Source organism: Panthera tigris, chromosome B3 (genome assembly GCF_018350195.1).
Source record: "Panthera tigris isolate Pti1 chromosome B3, P.tigris_Pti1_mat1.1, whole genome shotgun sequence".
In the NCBI taxonomy this organism is placed as follows: domain Eukaryota; kingdom Metazoa; phylum Chordata; class Mammalia; order Carnivora; family Felidae; genus Panthera; species Panthera tigris.
This window is the reverse complement of record NC_056665.1, coordinates 146,529,826-146,549,040: the sequence shown is the minus strand read 5'-3', so window position 1 is coordinate 146,549,040 and position 19,215 is coordinate 146,529,826. Positions and strand designations below refer to the sequence as shown.

At 40.4% G+C, this 19,215-nt stretch overlaps 2 gene segments (V, D, J or C); both read left to right on the top strand.

Moving 5' to 3' along the window:
* Window positions 1-5,276: 5,276 nt before the first annotated feature.
* LOC122239748 lies at window positions 5,277-5,987 on the top strand. The segment is given in 2 exon segments: window positions 5,277-5,491; window positions 5,577-5,987. Coding segments are annotated over 2 exon segments (360 nt in total).
* Window positions 5,988-15,997: 10,010 nt separating this feature from the next.
* Window positions 15,998-16,817, top strand: LOC122239743. The segment is given in 2 exon segments: window positions 15,998-16,178; window positions 16,279-16,817. Coding segments are annotated over 2 exon segments (570 nt in total).
* The last annotated feature ends 2,398 nt before the right edge of the window (window positions 16,818-19,215 follow it).

Sequence of the window (19,215 nt, the reverse complement as noted above, 5' to 3'; positions counted from 1 at the left end):
ATGACATATCGGACAAAGGGCTAGTATCCAAAATCTATAAAGAACTCATCAAACTCCACACCTGATACACAAATAACCCAGTGATGAAATGGGCAGAAGACATGAATAGACACTTCTCTAAAGAAGACATCCAGACGGCCAACAGGCACATGAGAAGATGCTCAACGTCACACCTCATCAGGGAAATACAAATGAAAACCACATTGAGATACCACCTCATGCCAGTCAGAGTGGCGAAAATGAACAAATCAGGAGACTATAGATGCTGGAGAGGATGTTGAGAAACGGGAGCCCTCTTGCACTGTTGGTGGGAATGCAAACTGGTGCAGCCATTCTGGAATATAGTGTGAATGTTCCTAAAAAATTAAAAATAAGTCTACCCTATGACCCAGCAATAGCACTGCTAGGAATTTACCCAAAGGAAACAGGAGTGCTGATGCATAGGGGCACTTGTACCCCAATGTTTATAACAGCACTCTCAACAATAGCCAAATTATGGAAAGAGTCTAAATGTCCATCAACTAATGAATGGATAAAGAAGTTGTGGTATCTATTCAAAATGGAATACTACCTGACATTGAGAAAGAATGAAATGTGGCCTTTAGTAGCAACGTGGATGGATCTGGAGAGTGTTGTGCTGAGTGAAATTAGTCATATGGAGAAAGACAGATACCGTATGTTTTCACTCTTATTTGGATCCTGAGAAACTTGACAGAAGACCATGGGGAAGGGGAAGAAAAAAAAAGTTAGAGAGGGAGGGAGTCAAACCATCACGGACTCTAAAAAACTGAATAAACTGAGGGTTGATGGGGGGTGGGAGAGAGGGGAAGGTGGGTGATGGGTATTGAGGAGGACACCTGTTGGGATGAGCATTGGGTGTTGTATAGAAACCTATTTGACAATCAATTTCATATTTACAAAATAATCTTATTTAATTGTCATTACTATGTTTTTTTTAGTTTTATGTAAATGTTTTCAAATTCCCTTTTATTTCCATCATTTTACTTTAGTCTACTACAGTATATTCACTTTTTCAAATTATCAAATTATTTCTTTTTTTTCTTTTCTTTATCTTTATTCTCTTTTTCATTTCTTTACTTTTTTCTTAAATACAGAACAAAAAATTCATAATTTTTATTAAAAATATTTTTATTTAATTTTTTCTACTATATACTATACTTTTGTCTATATTAATTTCAAATTCTATTTTACTCCCATCTACCCATTTTACTCTACATCAGTGTATGCATTGTTTCAAATTCTCAAATGATTTACTTTGCCCCCTTTTTTTCCCCTAATCTGTCAAACCACTTTCAACACCTAAACAAAACACACCTAGGATCTAGCATTAACTATTACATTTGTGTGTGTGTGTGTGTGTGTGTGTTTAATTTTTAATTTTTTTTGAAACTTTGTTTTATTTCAATATTTCTACTTCATTAATTCCTTTTCTCTCTTCAAAATGACAAAACAAAGGAATTCACCCCAAAAGAAAGACCATGAAGAAACGACAGCCAGGGATTTAACCAACACAGGTGAAAGCAAGATGTCTGAACCAGAACTTAGAATCATGATAATAAGAATACTAGCTGGAGTCAAAAATAGATTAGAATCCCTTTCTGAAGAGATAAGAGAAGTAAAAAAAAAATAGCCAGAATGAAATTAAAAATGCTATACCTGAACTTCAATCACGGATGGATGCAGCTGTGGTAAGGATGAATGAGGCAGGACAGAGAATCAGCGATATAGAGGACAAACTTATAGAAAATAATGAAGCAGAAAAAAAGAGGGAGATTAAGGCAAAAGAGCATGATTTAAGAATTAGAGAAATCAGTGACTCATTCAAAAGGAACATCAGAATCATAGGGGTCCCAGAAGAGGAAGAAAGAGAAATAGGGGTAGAAGGGTTATGTGAGCCGATCATAGCGGAAAACTTTCCTAACCTGGGCAAAGACACAGACATCAAAATCCAGGAAGCACAGAGGACCCCCATTAGATTCAACACAAACTGCCCAGCAACAAGGCATACCATAGTCAAATTCACAAAATACTCAGGCAAGGAGAGAATCATGAAAGCAGCAAGGAAAAAAAGTCCCTAACATACAAGGGAAGACAGATCAGGTTTGCAGCAGACCTATCCACAGAATCTTGGCAGGCCAGAAAGGAGTGGCGGAGTCTATTCAGTGTGCTGAATCAGAAAAGTATGCAGACTAGAATTCTTTATCCAGGGAGGCTGTCATTCAAAATAGAAGGAGAGATAAAAGTTTCCCAGACAAACAAAAATTAAAAGAGTTTTTGACCACTAAACCAGCCCTGAAAAAAAAATTTAAGGGGGACTCTCTCAGGGGACAAAAGATGGAAAAAAAAATATATATATATATATATATATATATATATATATATATACATATATAAGCAAGAAAGATTAGAAAGGACCAGAGAACACCATCAGAAACTCGAGCTCTACAAGCATCATCATGGCAATAAACTCATATCTTTCAGTACTCACTCTAAACCTCAGTGGACTCAATGCCCCAATCAAAAGACACAGGGTAACAGAATGGATAAGAAAACAAGATCCATCTATACACTGTTCACAAGAGACCCACTTTAGACATAAAGACACCTTCAGATTGAACATAAGGGGATGGAGAACCATCTATCATGCTAATAGTCAACAAAAGAAAGCCCGAGTAGCCATACTTATATCAGACAATCTAGACTTAAAAATACTGTATCAAGAGATGCAGAAGGGCATTATATCATGATCAAGGGGTCTATAGACAAAGAAGACCTAATAATCGTAAATATTTATGTGCCAAATGGGAGAGCACATAAATATATAAATCAATTAATCACAAACATAAAGAAACTCACTGATAGTAATACCATAATATTAGGAGACTTCAACACCCCACTGACAGCAATGGACAGATCATCTCAACAAAAAATCGACAAGGAAAGAATGGCTTTGAATGACACACTGGACCAGATGGACTTAACAGATATATTCAGAATATTTCATCCTAAAGCATCAGAATATGCATTCTTCAGCGCACATGGAACGTTCTCCAGAATAGACCATATACTGGGACACAAATCAGCCCTAAGTAAGTACAAAAAGATTGAGATCATACAGTGCATATTTTCAGACCACAATGCTGTGAAACTCAAAATCAACCACAAGAAAAAATTTCGAAAGGAAAAAATACTTGGAGAATAAAGAACATCCTACTAAAGAATGAATGGGCTAACCAAGCAGTTAAGAGGAAGTTAAAAAGTATATGGAAGTCAATTAAAATGATAACACCACAACCCAAAACCTCTGGGACGCAGCAAAGGTGGTCATAAGATGAAAGTATATAGCATTCCAGGCCTTCCTAAAGAAGGAAGAAAGATCTCAGATACACAACCTAAACTTACACCTTAAGGAGCTGGAAAACGAACAGCAAATAGAAACCAAAACCAGCAGAAAACAGGAAATAATAAAGATTACAAAAGAAATTAATGCTATCGAAACAAAACAAAAAAAAAAAAACAGTAGACCAAATCAATGAAACCGGAAGCAGGTTCTTTGAAAGAATGAACAAAATTGATAAACCACTAGCCAGTTTGATCCAAAAGAAAAAGGAAAGGATGCAAATAAGTAAAATCAAGAATGACAGAGGAAAGATCACAACCAACACAACAGAAATAAAAACAATAGTAAGAGAATATTATGATCAATTATATGCCAATAAAATGGGCAATCTGGAAGAAATGGGAAAATTCCTAGAAACATATACACTACCAAACTGAAACAGGAAGAAATATAAAAATTTGAACAGACCAATAACCAGTAAGGAAATAGTATTAGTAATCAAAAATCTGTCAAAAACAAGAGTCCAGGGCCAGATGGCTTTCCAGGGGATTCTACCAAACATTTAAGGAAAAGTTAACACCTATTGTCTTGAAGATGTTCCAAAATATAGAAATGGAAGGAAAACTTCCAAACTCTTTCTGAAGCCAGAGTTACCTTGATTCCAAGAGCAAACAGACACCACACTACAAAGGAGAACTATAGACCAATTTCCCTGATGAACATGGATGCAAAAATCCTCAACAAGATATTAGCCTACCAGATCCTACAATACATTAAAAAAATTATTCACCACGACCAAGTGGGATTTATACCTGGGATGCAGGGCTGGTTCAATATCTGCAAAGCAATTAACGTGATTCATCACATCAATAAAAGAAAGGACAAGAACCATATGACCCTCTCCATAGATGCAGAAAGCATTCGACAAAATACGGCATCCTTTCTTGATAAGAACCCTCAAGAAAGTACGGATAGAAGGAGCACACCTCGAGATCATAAAAGCCATATATGAATGACCCAACACTAATATCATCCTCAATGGGGAAAAAGTGAGAGCTTCAATGTGCTTAGTGTTACTACAATAGTGAAGAACTAAGGTTTCTCTGCACAGAATTCTGGGGCCAAAATTCCTTTTTCTGGTGCTAAGGACATTTCTCCCCTCCTGGTACAAAAAGGGTGTATTTCACATAGGAGATTTATATTCTGTTTAGGGAACAAAGGATGTTCAGTGCGTCTCTGCACTGGCTGTTTCTCAAGCATGTTTCATTCCAGCGGCATATTTGGGGTGGCACATTCTGCTCCCCTCCACCATGTAATGCTGGAGTAGAGACACTGGAATAAATGTCCTGTGAGTCTTGACAGGAACCTCCCTGCAGGGCCAGGCCTAGACTGCAGGGAGCTTTCAATACTACCCAGCACCAGGCTGCTACCCCAGGTGAGTAGGTTCACAAGCGGTGAGGAAGGCTTTCCTGTCAGAAGCCAGTGTTTCCTTTTCCAGAAAGCAATCTAAAATATGAGCAGGATGATGGATGCTAAAGGGTGTTTAAATATCCTGTTCCATCAGAGCATTTAATGAACTTAGGCAGTGAGAAGACACTTGAAGACGCTGCTAGTCCAGGGCTTTTACATATCTTCATCTAAGAGATGGAAGCCAGGATGCATTTATTACCCGATTTTGTGGAGCAGTTTGGAGACACGCTTCTCCAGGAATAAGACGTTCAGATATCAGAGCCAACAACAGGTTCAGGTGGTCTCTGCCTCATTCAATACTGCTCCACAATGGGGAGAATTTTCTGTAAGGTCTTATCACTCAGTGGCAGGAGCTCAGTCTGCACACAGTTCAGGAACCTGGCCAAGGACCCATGTCCTCAAACAAGGATTAGACTGGTGCTCTCTGAGTCCCAATGTACACGGTCTCTGGGACCGTCTCCAGATGGTTCTGGTCCTGTGTATGAAATACTCTGTCTCATGGCTATGCAAATAGTCCTCAGAGCACTAGGTTAAGTATGGGTGTGTCTGTGCCCTGAGAGCATCACCGTACAACGCCATCCTCTACCGGAGACCCTGAGACACATCCCCTCACAATGGACTGGAGCTGGAGAATCCTCTACCTGGTGGCAGTGGCGACAGGTAAGGGTCAGCCAAGTCCCTGGACACAGGAGAGGACCAGGACCAGTCAACATTGATTTCATCCACTCTTGTCCCCTCTCTACAGGTGTGCACTCCCAGGTTTTGCTGGTGCAGTCTGGGGCTGAAGTGAGGAAGCCTGGGGCATCAGTGAAGATCTTCTGCAAAGCATCTGGATACAGCTTCACTGATTACTATATGCACTGGGTGCGACAGGCTCCTGCACAAGGGCTTGAGTGGATGGGAAGCATTGACCCTGAAGATGATTCTACAAGCTATGCACAAAAGTTCCAGAGCGGACTCACTCTGACAGCAGACACATCCACAAACACAGCCTACATGGAGCTAAGCAGTCAGAGGTCTGCAGACACAGCCATGTATTACTGTGCAAGGACACAGTGAGGGGTTGTCAGTGTGAGCCCAGACACAAACCGCCCTGTAGAAGAAGATCAGGACCGCCAGGGGGTGCACACTATGCACCATTCTGTTTGTGTTCCCAGGAGCAGGTGCAGGTAGGGGTTGTTGGAAGGTTTTGTGCCATGGCCTGGGGCTTCCTCTCCATACAGCAGTTTCCCCCAGGAAGCCTCTCTGGACACATGATTCTGTGCTTACCTACTCGGGTCTGGTTTACAAAGTTTGTTTTACCAGGAACACTATACTTACATGAACAAGAGATAGAGTCTCTTACAATTGCTTAACCTTGTACTAAATATCGATGGTTTACATGTAGCCTGATGCACATCAACTGAACATTTACAGGAGTCCCAGGTGCGCTCACTTTGCATCTAGGCCCACAGGATCCCATAGTTCCTCGTTATCCTCACCCTGCTCTTGTCCTAGTCAAACACCATGACACTTCATTCATGTCACTTTGCTTCTCAGAACTTTATATGTGTTACAGTTTTCTTCAAATACTTGAAACTACAAGAGAAAAAGCATCTACATGTATTAGTCAGGATAATCCTGAGGAACAGAACACAAAGCACATTGGCTTACATGACTAAATAGGAAGAGAAGTCCCATGATATACTATCACATGCTGGATACCCAGTAAAGTCAAAGGTGTAATTCTCATCTGATTCCAAACTAGTGTCAAGTCTGATAATGTGGGGACCTGATGGTTTAACTTTCACTCCAAGGGCAAGAGGAAGCCAATGTTACAGCTCAAGCAGGCACACAAGAAGTAAAAATGAGAGAATTTGCTTCACTTTTATTTTTATTCTATTCATAACCGTAATGGATTGGGTGATGCCCACTTACCAAGACACCAAAACGCAAGAACACAGTGCACACAGCACTCACCGCAAACCCTTCCTGAAGCGCCAGTCTCCGTACAGCATATGAACTCTTCTTAATGTAGCCATTACTCTCAGAAGCAGAAAACATAACAGGTTTTCTAAAACACAGAAGAACACAGAGACCTAGACAATATGAGAATATGGAGGAATTCATCCCCAAAGAGAGAACAAGAAAGGATCATATCCAGGGATCTAATCAAAACAGATATAAGGAATAGGCCTAAAACAGAACTGAAAACAACAATAGTAAGGATAATGGATGGGCTTGAGAACAGCATAGAAGACATCAAGATATGCATATATGCATACCACAGAGATAAAAGACATAAAAACTGGTCAACGTTGAAATTTAAAAATTCTATGAAAGAGACATGATGCTTACGGCACATAATAATGGGTGGAAGCAGCAGAGGGATGACTAAGTGATATAGAAGATAAAATTATGGAAAATGAGGAATCAGAAAAGAGAGGGTAAACTAACTTCTTGGGTTATGGATGTAGACTTAGAGAACTCAGCCACTCTGTACAGTGTAGTAAAATTCCTTTCATAGGAGTCCCAAAAGAAGAGAGGGAAAAAGGGACAGAAGGTTTATCTGTGCAAATTGTAGCTGAAAGTTGCCCTAACCCAAGGAAGGAAATGAACATCCAAATCCAGAAGGCACAGAGAACTCCTATCAAAATCAACAAAAGTAGGCCATTACCAAGAGAAATCATAGAAAATTGACATAATAGAGAGATAAAGGAAAAATCCTAAAAGCAGCAAGAGAAAAGAAGTCCCTAAGAAGGGAAGGCAAATAAGGTTAGTTCCATTCACAGAAACTTACCAAGAGAGAAGGGAGTGTCATCATACATTCAATGTGCTGAATGGGAAAAAAATGGGCAGGGAAGAATACTTTATCCAGGAAGTTTGTCATTGAGAAGAAGGAGAGATAAAGAGCTTCCCAGACAAACAAAATCTAAAGGAGTCTCTGACCCCTAACCCAACCCTGCAAGAAATACTAAAGGGGACTCTTTGAGTGGGAAAGAAAGACCAAAAGCAACAAACATTAGAAAGGAATAGTATAAATCTCCAGAAAAAAAATTACTTTACAGAAACATTGTGATAACACAATTACACTAATATCATATCTTTCAGTAATCACTGTGAATGTAAATGAACTAAAAAGTCCAGTCAAAAGGCACAGAGTATCAGAATGGATTAAAAAAACAAGAACCATGTATATTCTGCCTATAAAAGACTCCTTTGAGACCTAGAGATACCTGTTGATTGAAAGTGAGGGGTTGCAGAACAATTTATCATGCTACTGGACAAAAAAAGAAAGCTGTAGTACCATATTCATGTCAGGCAACCTGGATTTAAAATACAAAGACTGCAAAAAGAGATGAAGAAGGGCATTATATCATAAAGTGGTCTATCCAACAAGAAGCACTAACAAGTGTAAATATTTATGACCACAAATTGGGGCACTGAAATATGTAAAGCAATTAATGACATAAAACAAAACTCATTGATAATAATACACTAGTAGTAGGGGACTTTCACTTGTAAGTAGGGGACACCCCACTTACAACAATGAACAGATAGTGTAAGAAGAAAATCAAGAAGGAAACAATGGCTTTGAATGACACAGGTGCAGATGGACTTAACAGATATATTCAAAACATTCCATCTTAAAGCAGCAGAATACATTCTTGTCGAGTGCACATGGAACATTCTCCAGAATAGATCACACACTGGGTCATAAATCAGCCCCTACAAGTACAAAAAGATTGAGACTATGGCATGCATATTTTCAGATCAGAACACTATGAAACTTGGAGTCAACCACAAGGAAAAATTTGGAAACACCACTAATAGTTGGAGTAAAAGACCATTGCACTGAAGAATAAAGCGGTTGACCAGGAAATTAAAGAAGAAATAAAAATACATGGAAGCAAATGAAAATGTTAGCGTTGACGGTCCAAATCCTGTGGGATGCAGCAAAAGCAGGTTTAAGATGGAAGTAGATAGCAGTCCAGGCCTAACACGATAAAAATAAAATTTTAAACACACAACCACTTTACACCTAAAGAAGCTAGAAAAGGAAGAGCAAATGAAGCCTAAAGTCAGACGAGGAGGGTAAACAATCATAGAGTACCTATAAATGGCATAGAAAGAAACAAAAACAGTAGAACAGATCAACAAAACTTTTAGGTTGCTTTCTGAAAGAATGAATAAAATTGAACTTCCTGGACCAGATTATTCAAACAGAAAAGAAAAAGGACCCAAAGAGACAAAATCATGAATTTCATGGGACAGATCACAACCAACACCAGAAATATAATCAATTATAAGAGAATATTATGAAAAACTATATACCAACCAATTAGGCCACCTGGAAGAAATGAATAAATTCCCAGAAACATGTAAACTACCAAAATTTCAACAGGAAGAATTAGAAAAGGGGAATTACAGACCAATTGCCCAGGTGAACATGGATGCAAAAATTATCAACAACATACTTACAAATTGAATCCAACAGTACATTAAAAGAATCATTTACCAGGATGAAGTCGGATTTATTCCTGGGGTGCAAGGATGGATCAATATTAACAATCAGTCAAAGTTATACACCATATCAATAATAGGAGAAGACCCAAATGATCCTTTCAATAAATGCAGAGAAGCATTTGATAAACTACACTATCTTTTCTTGATAAAAACCATCAAGCAAGTAAAGATAGATGGAAAATTCTTCAACGACATAAAGGCCATATACAAAACACGCACTGTTAACATCATCCTCAATGGGGAAACACTGAGTGCTCTCCACATATGGTCAGGAACATGACAGGGATATCCACTGTCACTAATTTTGTTCAACGTAGTAATAGAAGGCTTAGCCTCTGCAATAAAGCAAGGAAAAGGAATAAAACGCATAGACATTTGAAAGGAATAAGTCAAGCGTTCACTCGTTGCAGATTACATGATACTCTATGTGGAAAATCCAAAAGATTCCACCAAAAGACTTCTAGGACGAGACAAAACTCAGAAAAGTTGTAGGATACAAAGACAACATCAAGTTATTGGCACTATATACATACACCAAAAATGAAGCAGGAAAGAGAGACATTAAGGAATCAGACCCATTGACAATTGCACCAAAAATCATAACATACCTAGGAATAAACCTAACCAAAGATGTTAGAGATCTGTATGCTAAAAACTATAGAAAGCATATGAAGCAAATTACACAAGACACAAAGGAAGAGCATTCCATGGTCATGGATTGGGAAACAAATATTGTTCAAATATCAATACTACCCAAAGCAATCTACACATTCAATGTGATCCTTACCAAAATAACACCAACATTCTTCACAGAAAAAGAACAAAGAATTTTAAAATTTGTATAAAACCAGAAAACACCGAATAGGCAGAGCAATGTTGAAAAAGAAATCCAAACCTGGAGGGATCACAATTCTAGACTTCAAGCTGTATTACGAAGCTGTAATCATCAAGATAGTATGGTACTGGCACAAAAATAGACACATACATGAATGGGACAGAATAGAGAACCAGATGTGCTGAACAGTCTGTTCAGCAAATGGTGCTGGGAAAACTGGATAGTAACATGCAGAAGAATGAATCTGGCACACTTTCCTACAGCAAACACAAAAATATATTCAAAATGGATGAAAAACCTAAATGTAAGACCAAAAAGCATCGACATCTATAAGAGAAAACAGGCAGAAACCTCTTTGACCTCGACCTCGGCAACTTCTTAATAGACACGCCTCTAGAGGCAAGGAAAACAAAAGCAAAAAATGAACTATTGGGACCTCATCAAGAGAAAAAGCTTCTGCACAGTGGAGGAAACAGTCAACAACACTAAGTGGCAACTGACAGAGGAGTGAAGATATTTGAAAATGACATACATGGTAAGAGTTAGTATCCAAAATCTATAAGAACTTAACAAACACAGAAGAACAAATAAATATCCAGTGAATGGTTAAAAGACATGAGCAGACACTTTTCCAAAGAAAACATCTGGATGGCTGAGAGACACATGAAAAGATGCTCAACATCACTCATCATTGGGGAAATACAATTCAAAATCATGATAAGATACCACCTCACACCTGTCAGAATGGCTAAAATGAACAATTCAGGAAACAACAGATATGGGCAAGGATGTGGAGACAGAGGAACCTTCCTATACTCTTGGTGGGAATGCAAAGTGGTGTGACCACACTGGAGAAGAGTTTAAAAAGTTAAAATAGAATTACCTTATGTCCCACCAATTTCTCTACAAGGTATTTACACAAAGGACACAAAAATTCTGATTCAAATAGCTAAACGGGTGATGGAGATTATGTAGGTCACTTGTGATGCGCACTGGGTGTTAATGTATGTGATGAATCACTAAATTTTATTCCCAAAACTAAAACTACACTACATGTTAACTAACAAAGATGTAAATAAATAAAATCTTCATATATTAAAAAACAGGGGGAAAAAAGGAAGGGGACAAAAGTTGTTACAAATGGTCATAACCAATGGGATCTAGGGCAGTGAGTCTAACAACTTGCATTTACCCATTTTATCCCTAACTGGTAGTGGACATTAATTAACAAACATACTCAGGATTCCCAATGTTGGTGCCACGTGAGTGGGAATTCAAACCCCAGCTGCCCTTCCCTGCTTCTCTGTGACCACATCTCATGGGCAGTCTGTCTAGACAGCTAGCATCTATGTACTGCCTGTGCATAGACGTCCTTGCTCCTGGACCAGGCTCATTCACCCAGGTCTGCTGGGTACTCAGAAAGCACAGACTAGTGTCACCCGGCATTCCTTGTACTTCCCATTCCTCACTAGGGAACAAGCTCAGCCTTGAGGATGCATGGTTACCATGTGCTGTTCCACTGGTCTACACCACCTGACACCACCCATGTATTCCAGTACTTGCTTCTGAAGGGAATCTCCAAACAGATGACAATTTCACTAGTGATTTACACCAAAAAATAATTGGATCCAAGTGAGGGCACAATATTGGATTTTAGATGCATGTTAAGGGGAACTTTGCTTTCATTCTTAGAAGACAGAGAAGAGGTTTATACCAGAGATAAGGTCACAAGGATGGATCCTCCCAGAACCAGCAGTGGACCATCGCCTTACTGAGAGAGGGTACATTTCACATACAATAGAAGCTGTGAATGTATAACATCTGGAGGGAGTGACCTCAGAGGGTGGGGGGCCACAGGGTGGCCAGAACATCTCTTTACCCTCAGGTGAGGGACCTCCCGAGTCATGTCACTTGTCCACAATACGGTCAGCTTTGGGGGTGGCTATGGTTCTGGTCTTACATCCCAGAGCCCAGTTTGTAGGGCTGCCCCCGACCTCCACTGGCTAGTGTCCAACATCGTCCCATCAAGGCTGCAGAAAACAGGATGCATGTCATCCCCAGAAGTCCTCTCTCAATGGCAATGACACCTTTATGTGTCTTTTCTTGTTGTTATCTGTCTTTCTTCATGTTTCTTTCCTTACCGTTTCTCTTCACCTCAGAGCATTTGGGGGACATCCATGCATATCCACCTGGGTTCAGTTAGACACTCAGATCCAGAGGGAGACTTGAACTTCATGCAAGAAAGTGTCTGTGCCTGGTGATGAGGGGTTTCATCCCACAATTCTCAAGGTATTCCCTCCCACAGATGTGCTGTCTTCAGGACCTACTCATCTTTAGTTCCGAGACGGACATTTGGTGACTGCCCATCTGTGTCCTGAACTCCATCCCCAGACTCATACACATGGCAGTAATATCAATGTGTCAAAATTAATCTCATGTGACAAGTCCCTTTGGCCACATAAGTTATTCTACACAGGTTCAAGAATGACATAGATGACCACAGTCCACACTGATGTCAGGGAAAGTTCACCTCCCTCCCACATGACACTCACATTACCACACCCCCAAATCCTGCAACATGTCAAATCATTACATATTAAGTCAAGTCCAAAACGTACCTAAATTTCACTACCTCTAAAACCCCAAATCTAACCATGTAGCTTGGGTAGGGTGAGACTGTGGTACCTTCCATCCTGGGGTGAAACTCTCTCCATCAGCCGACCTGCATTTCTAGAAAACCATTTTTGTTTTCTGAATGCTTCTGCATGGTAACCATAACATAACAGGTATTGACATTCCTATCCCAGAAGAAATACAGTGTAATTTAGAAGTGCATCACCAACAAGAAACAATTTGATTATCAATCTGGGGAAACCCGTTACGTTCAAAGACAGAATGCTCTGAATCTCAGACTCCAACGTGTCCCTGGGATTGACACTTCCTTTTTTCTTAAAGGTGGTGCATGTTTGAAGCTGAGCACATTTATCCCAGTTTCATGAAAGTAGAATTTCTGAGCCCAAAAATCTTTCTTTTCCTTCTCTCGATTATCAAATGAAAAGTTCTTCTGACTCTTGCCAGCTGATAAGGATAACTATTCAAGATTGTTGCTCACCAATGATTGAAGGAAATATAACTGTATATTTATAGGCAAGAAGCAGAGTGAAGGGTTCAAAGATGGAAAATATGTAGGAGGAGTCATCCTGTGAACAGCAGGGTCTGCAGTGCTCATGATGCAAGGGTCTCACCCTTGCCTGTTGCATAAACGGGGAGGGGAATAAAGGAGTCACTGTATCTCTGCAGGGGTCTGTGAAACAACAGGAGCACGGGGACCACAAGGGGGCAATCGCAGCTGAATGGGAGTCTACATATCTGTATGGTATAAGATAAGGACCAAATGTCATTATTTTACTCACTGGAATTCAAAACCATTTGTGAAAGAGGCCATTTTTTCCCTAATTTTAATTCTATGAAATCTCATGGAGGATATGCTGACTGCATCCAGACACATTTCATCCTGGTCTCTGTAACCTGCTCCACTGGTCTGTGTGTCTGACTGTATGCCAGTAGCACAGTGTTATAGACAATGTACCTCTGCAATATACTTAGAAAGAAGGACGTGTGCTGTCTCCAGGTTTGTTCTTCTTTCTCAGGATTGTTTTCTCACTTCCGTGTGCTTTGTGGTACCATATAAATAAGAATTTCCCAGATACATTCATTGGCATTTTTATTAACTCAACTAACATTAGAAATTATTAGAACAGATAAAAGGAATAAGGAGTGTAATAATACAAAAAATTAACAAATCGAAATTGATATCTGGAAAGCTAAATGCAATTGAAAAAGCATCTCTACTAGGAAATAAGTAAAACTCAAACAGATACAACCAGAATTAAGGAGGGGACATAACTGATACCAAAGAAGTGAAGAACAATAACAGAAAAGGCCTAGATAATTATAGACCCATTATTAGATAACTAAGGGGCAACTAGGCAGTTTCTAGAGTTATACAATCCACAAGACTGTACATGAAGAAATAGAAAATTAACAGAATTAAAGCAAGTAAGATTGAATCTATAATCTAATCATATCCCGCCCCTAAAGAAAAAAATTCAGCTTGGTAACAGAGGACTTTATCTATGAATTGTATCAAAATATAAAGGATATTTAATGCCAATACCTCTCAGACTCTTACCAAAAACTGAAAAGAAAGGAATAGGCCCCAACTCATCTACAAGACCAACCTTACTATGATGTGAAATCAAAAGACACCTTAAGAAGAGAAACTAAAGGCCAGTATCTCAGATGGACATACATACAAAATTCCTAGCATAGTAAATGCAACAGCACAATGAAAGGGTCATATGTGACAATGCAGTCACATCTATTGATCACCTAGATCATCATCTATTGATACATATAAAACTAGAAAAAATTCAACAAATTGTCATTATTAAAAAATCTCAGCAACTGAGGGAAAGAAAGAAATTACCTCCACAAAATTGTGGCCGTAGATGAAAAGCCCACACCTGACAGCATATTTAACAGTGAAAAACTGACGCTTTTCCTGTCATATTAGGAGCCGGGCAAGGATTCTCATTCCCTACATAGGTATTCCGCATGGTAACATGAAGACCAGTAAAATATGGCACCCAATGTATGTCATCTTGTCACATGGCTTATTTGGAGGAAAGTCACTTGAGTAACAGCTAGTCTAAGGAAACTGTGACCCTCCTTTGTCCCCTTGAGAGAAGGAAATAAATCTCTCCTGGGAAACTTCCTTTCCCTCTACCAGAACGGAAGAACCATCCTTACACCAGAAATGGGAACTTTAGCACCAAGAAGGCTGTGCAAACAAGCCTTGTTAATTCCTCACTAATTGACTTGCCCAAATCCAAATCTCTGTCTTGTTAACTCTTCACAAATCCATTGTTTTTTATTCTAAAAGGCACAAGTGCCACGTACTTTCTTCATTCTCTGGGTATCATATTATTAGGAAGCTTGTGCACATGCAAAATGAAATTTATTGTCTTCTGTAGATCTGTCTTATGTCAGTTGAATCCTTAGACCAGACAAAGAACACAGAAGCAAAGAAGGAAAAACCTTTCTGGTCCTACAAGTTGAAGATGTACCCATAAAAGTTAGGTAAGAAAATGAAATAAAGACATGCAAATCAGTAAGAAGAAAATTATTTGTTTGAGAATCACATGAACTTATAGTGAAATCTTAGAAACTCCATAAAAAAAGTATTAGAACTAATAAACTCAGGAAAAGTTCAGGGTACAAATCAACATACAAAAATATGTTGTATTTCCACACACCTAAAACATAGTATAATGAAAAAAATAACAAAATCACACAATTGAAAATGGCACAAAATGGAGCATCTGTGTGGCTCAATCCGTTAAGGGCCTACTGTTGATTTTGGCTCAGGTCATGATCTCATGGTTCCTGAGTTTAATTCTAAGGCAGGGTCTGCAATGATTGTGCAGAGCCTGCTTGGGATTCTCTGTCCCCTTCTCTCTCTCTGATCTCTCTCTCCTTCCCTCTATCTGTCACACAAAAATAAACACACATTAAAATATATGGCACAAAATAAAGTATTTAGGATTAAATTTCACTAAAAAGTAAAATAGCATACCAAACATGATGTGCTGGGAGAAAGACATGTAAAATGGCAAACACAGATGAAAAGATCACTGTGTTCACAGATTAGAATTATTTATACTGTCACAGTCCCTTCTGCAAGAAGTGATCTAGAAGTGCCTCTCAAACACTGGTTTTAAATTAGAAACAAATCTAATTCTGGAGCCTGATATATAGTCAGAGGATATGCAAATAGGGCCCTCCCTGTGCTGATTAAACCAGTCCAGCTCCAACCCTGCAGCTGGGAGAGGAGCCCCAGCCCCGGGAGTCCCAGGTGTTCCCATTCTGTGATCAGCAGAGAACACACACACCTCACCATGGAGTTTGTGCTGGGCTGGGTTTTCCTCGTTGCTCTTTTAAAAGGTAATTCATGGTGAACGAGAGACACTGAGTATGTGAGTGGATATGAGTGAGACCAGTAGATGTGTGACGGTTTCCTGACCAAGATGTCTTGTGTCTGCAGGTGTCCTGTGTGACGAGCAGCTGGAGGAGTCTGGAGGAGACCTGGTGAAGCCGGGGGGGTCCCTGAGACTCACCTGTGTGGCCTCTGGATTCACCTTCAGGAGATATGGAATGAGCTGGGTCCGCCAGGCTCCAGGGAAGGGGCTGCAGTGGGTCGCAGGAATTAGTGGTAGTGGAGGTAGCACAGGCTACGCAGACTCCGTGAAGGGCCGATTCACCATCTCCATAGACAACGCCAAGAACACGCTGTATCTGCAGATGAACAGCCTCAAGACCGAGGACACGGCCACATATTACTGTGCGAGAGACACAGTGAGGAGACCTCACTGGGAGCCCAGACACAAACCTCCCTGCAGGGGGGATCAGCACCACCAGGGGGCGCACACTATGCACAATTTTGCTTTGTGTTCCCAGGAGCAGGTGCAGTGGGAGGATACAGGCAGGTTTCCTGTCAGGGTCTGGGGTTTCCTCTCAACACAGCAGTTCCTGGACACAGGATTCTGTGCGTACCTATTAACTTTCTGAATTAGCAACTGTGTTGTCATAGGAAAACTGCACTAACACCACAAAGACACAGTTGTTTGCATTGCTTACTCCTGTCCCTCAACATGAGTGAATTACAGATTTCCTGAGGCACAACAGCTGAACCTTAAAGCAGTCCTAGATGCACTCCCTGTGCAGTCAGGACCACAGGATCCCACAGCTCCCCATTATCTTCACCCATCGCTTGTCCCAATCAAACAACGTGACTCTTCCCTCCTGGCATTTGCTACTCAGGACATTCAATGAGCTACAGCTTTATTCAATTCCTCTAAACAAGAGATGAATCATCTCCATGTATTAGTCAGGATTCCCTTGAGCAACAGAATCCAAAGCACATTGGTTTCCATGACAAAATATGTTGAGAAGTCCCATGATCTACTGTCACAAGTTGGGGACCCAGGAAAACCAATGGTGTAATTCTCGCCTGATTATGAAATACTCTAGTCTCAGAACCTGCAGAGCTGATGATGTAGCTCTCAGAACAAGGGAAAGAGGAGACCAATGTCCAGTTCAAACAAGCACATGGGAAGTAAAAATGAGGGAATTCTTCCTCCCTCTGCGACGGGTTCTACTCAGAACTATAATGGAATGGGTGATGCCTAGGCAGAAAGAAAACATGGATGGAAATGCCAATCTCTTCTGGAAATATATATCGGACATCCTCAGAAGGAGTGGTTAATCTGGGCACCCATGACACAGTCAAGATTAAAATAAGGTAATCATGAAGTCAACCTCCTGTAAATGTGGAGTTCAAAGACTAAAGATTTAGAAGTCCATGCTCTCACGGGGGTGGAGCCTGGTGGGCATGGCAGTGCTCCTGTGAAGAAGGAGAGCAGAGACCAATGGGGGGGGGGCACTACGATCTGAGGGTCCCCTGGCTGGCATAGAGAGAGACAGTCCCTTCTTGGAGTGCATTTGGGAGAGGGGGCATTGCCTCTCATGGGACACGAGAGCTGACAGGCACCATTGCACTGCCCTGGTCATTACCATTGGAGCCTCTGCTAAGAGCACCTAACTGGACGCTGCCTTCTTGACGTTCTTTACCATGAACTCCAAGCCCCTAATGTTCATGCAACTGCCCTTCTGGGATAACCAGCTCCAGCCACAGCACAGAAAAACCCTCTCCCAGAGGATCGGTGGGGTCCCTCTAATATTGAGTTCATACAGTTTGGACTTTTGAAACCCAGCTAGAGCTCCTGATATAAAATATAAGAGCTCTGTGCCACCAGGTGGGCCAATGGCTTGGACACAGACAGGGTGAAGGCAGGGTTCTGACTGGGACCAACGAGTACAGATTTTTCTCTCTGTGGGAGGGCTTCCTGAACAGGGGCGGCTGGGAACTCCAACTGCAGGGACTAGAGGGGTTGCTGATGCCAATATTTCCTCCCGCCAATCAGCATGGACAGAGTTCAGTGAGCAGCACAGCACCCCCCAGTAGAAGCTGAGCCACTGACACCAAGACCACCCCCCTTGTCTTACTCAGATGCTTCCTTACTAGGAAAAGACTGCCTAGAACCCAGACCAGCGCCACGCCCCTCCCTCCAAAGACCACCATATACCCCCACAGGCACCAAGTCTACTGACCATATAGTGAGGCAAAGCTTCACTTCTAGGGGAGATAGGAATTAGCCTCTTTTAACAGTCAGAACAAACTCACTTAGTTAAAACACAACACTGGACAAAGTTGAAAAACTCCCTACTGGAGGCAAGGAGAAACCTGCAGAGGACTGACTTGAGGGACACAGCAGCCAATACATGACAGCACAGTGCACACAGCACATGCAAGAAATGCTTCCAGAATATCAGGTCCTCAACAGTATGTAAACACTTCTCATGAAGACACTACTCTAGAAACAGAAAACATAACAGGATTTTCTGGAAAACTTAAGAAAGCAGAGACAGACATACAGACTGATGGAGGAATGCATTCCAAAAGAATAAACGATAAAAGGTCATTGTAAGGGATATAATTAAAACACATATAACAAATATGCCTCAAACAGAATTTTTAAAAACTATAATAAGTAAAAAGAATTTTTAAAAACTATCATAAGGACACTAGCTGTGCTTCAAGAAAGCAAACAAGACAGGAGGATACCCTGTCTACATATAGAAAAGACCTAAAAACTTGTCAGTCTGAAACGTTACAAATGCTATAAACGGAATGTGAAACTGATGGTATATAATGACCTCAGGTGGAAAGAAGCAGATGAGTAAGTGACATAGAAGATAAAATTATGGGGGAAATGAAGCAGCAAAGAAGAGGAAAACTAAATATTGCATCTCAAACGTATACTTCGGGAACTCAGCAACTCCAAAAAGTGAAATAAAATTCTTTTCAAAGGAGTCCCCGAGAAATTGTGGTTTATATACACAAAGGAGTACTACGTGGCAA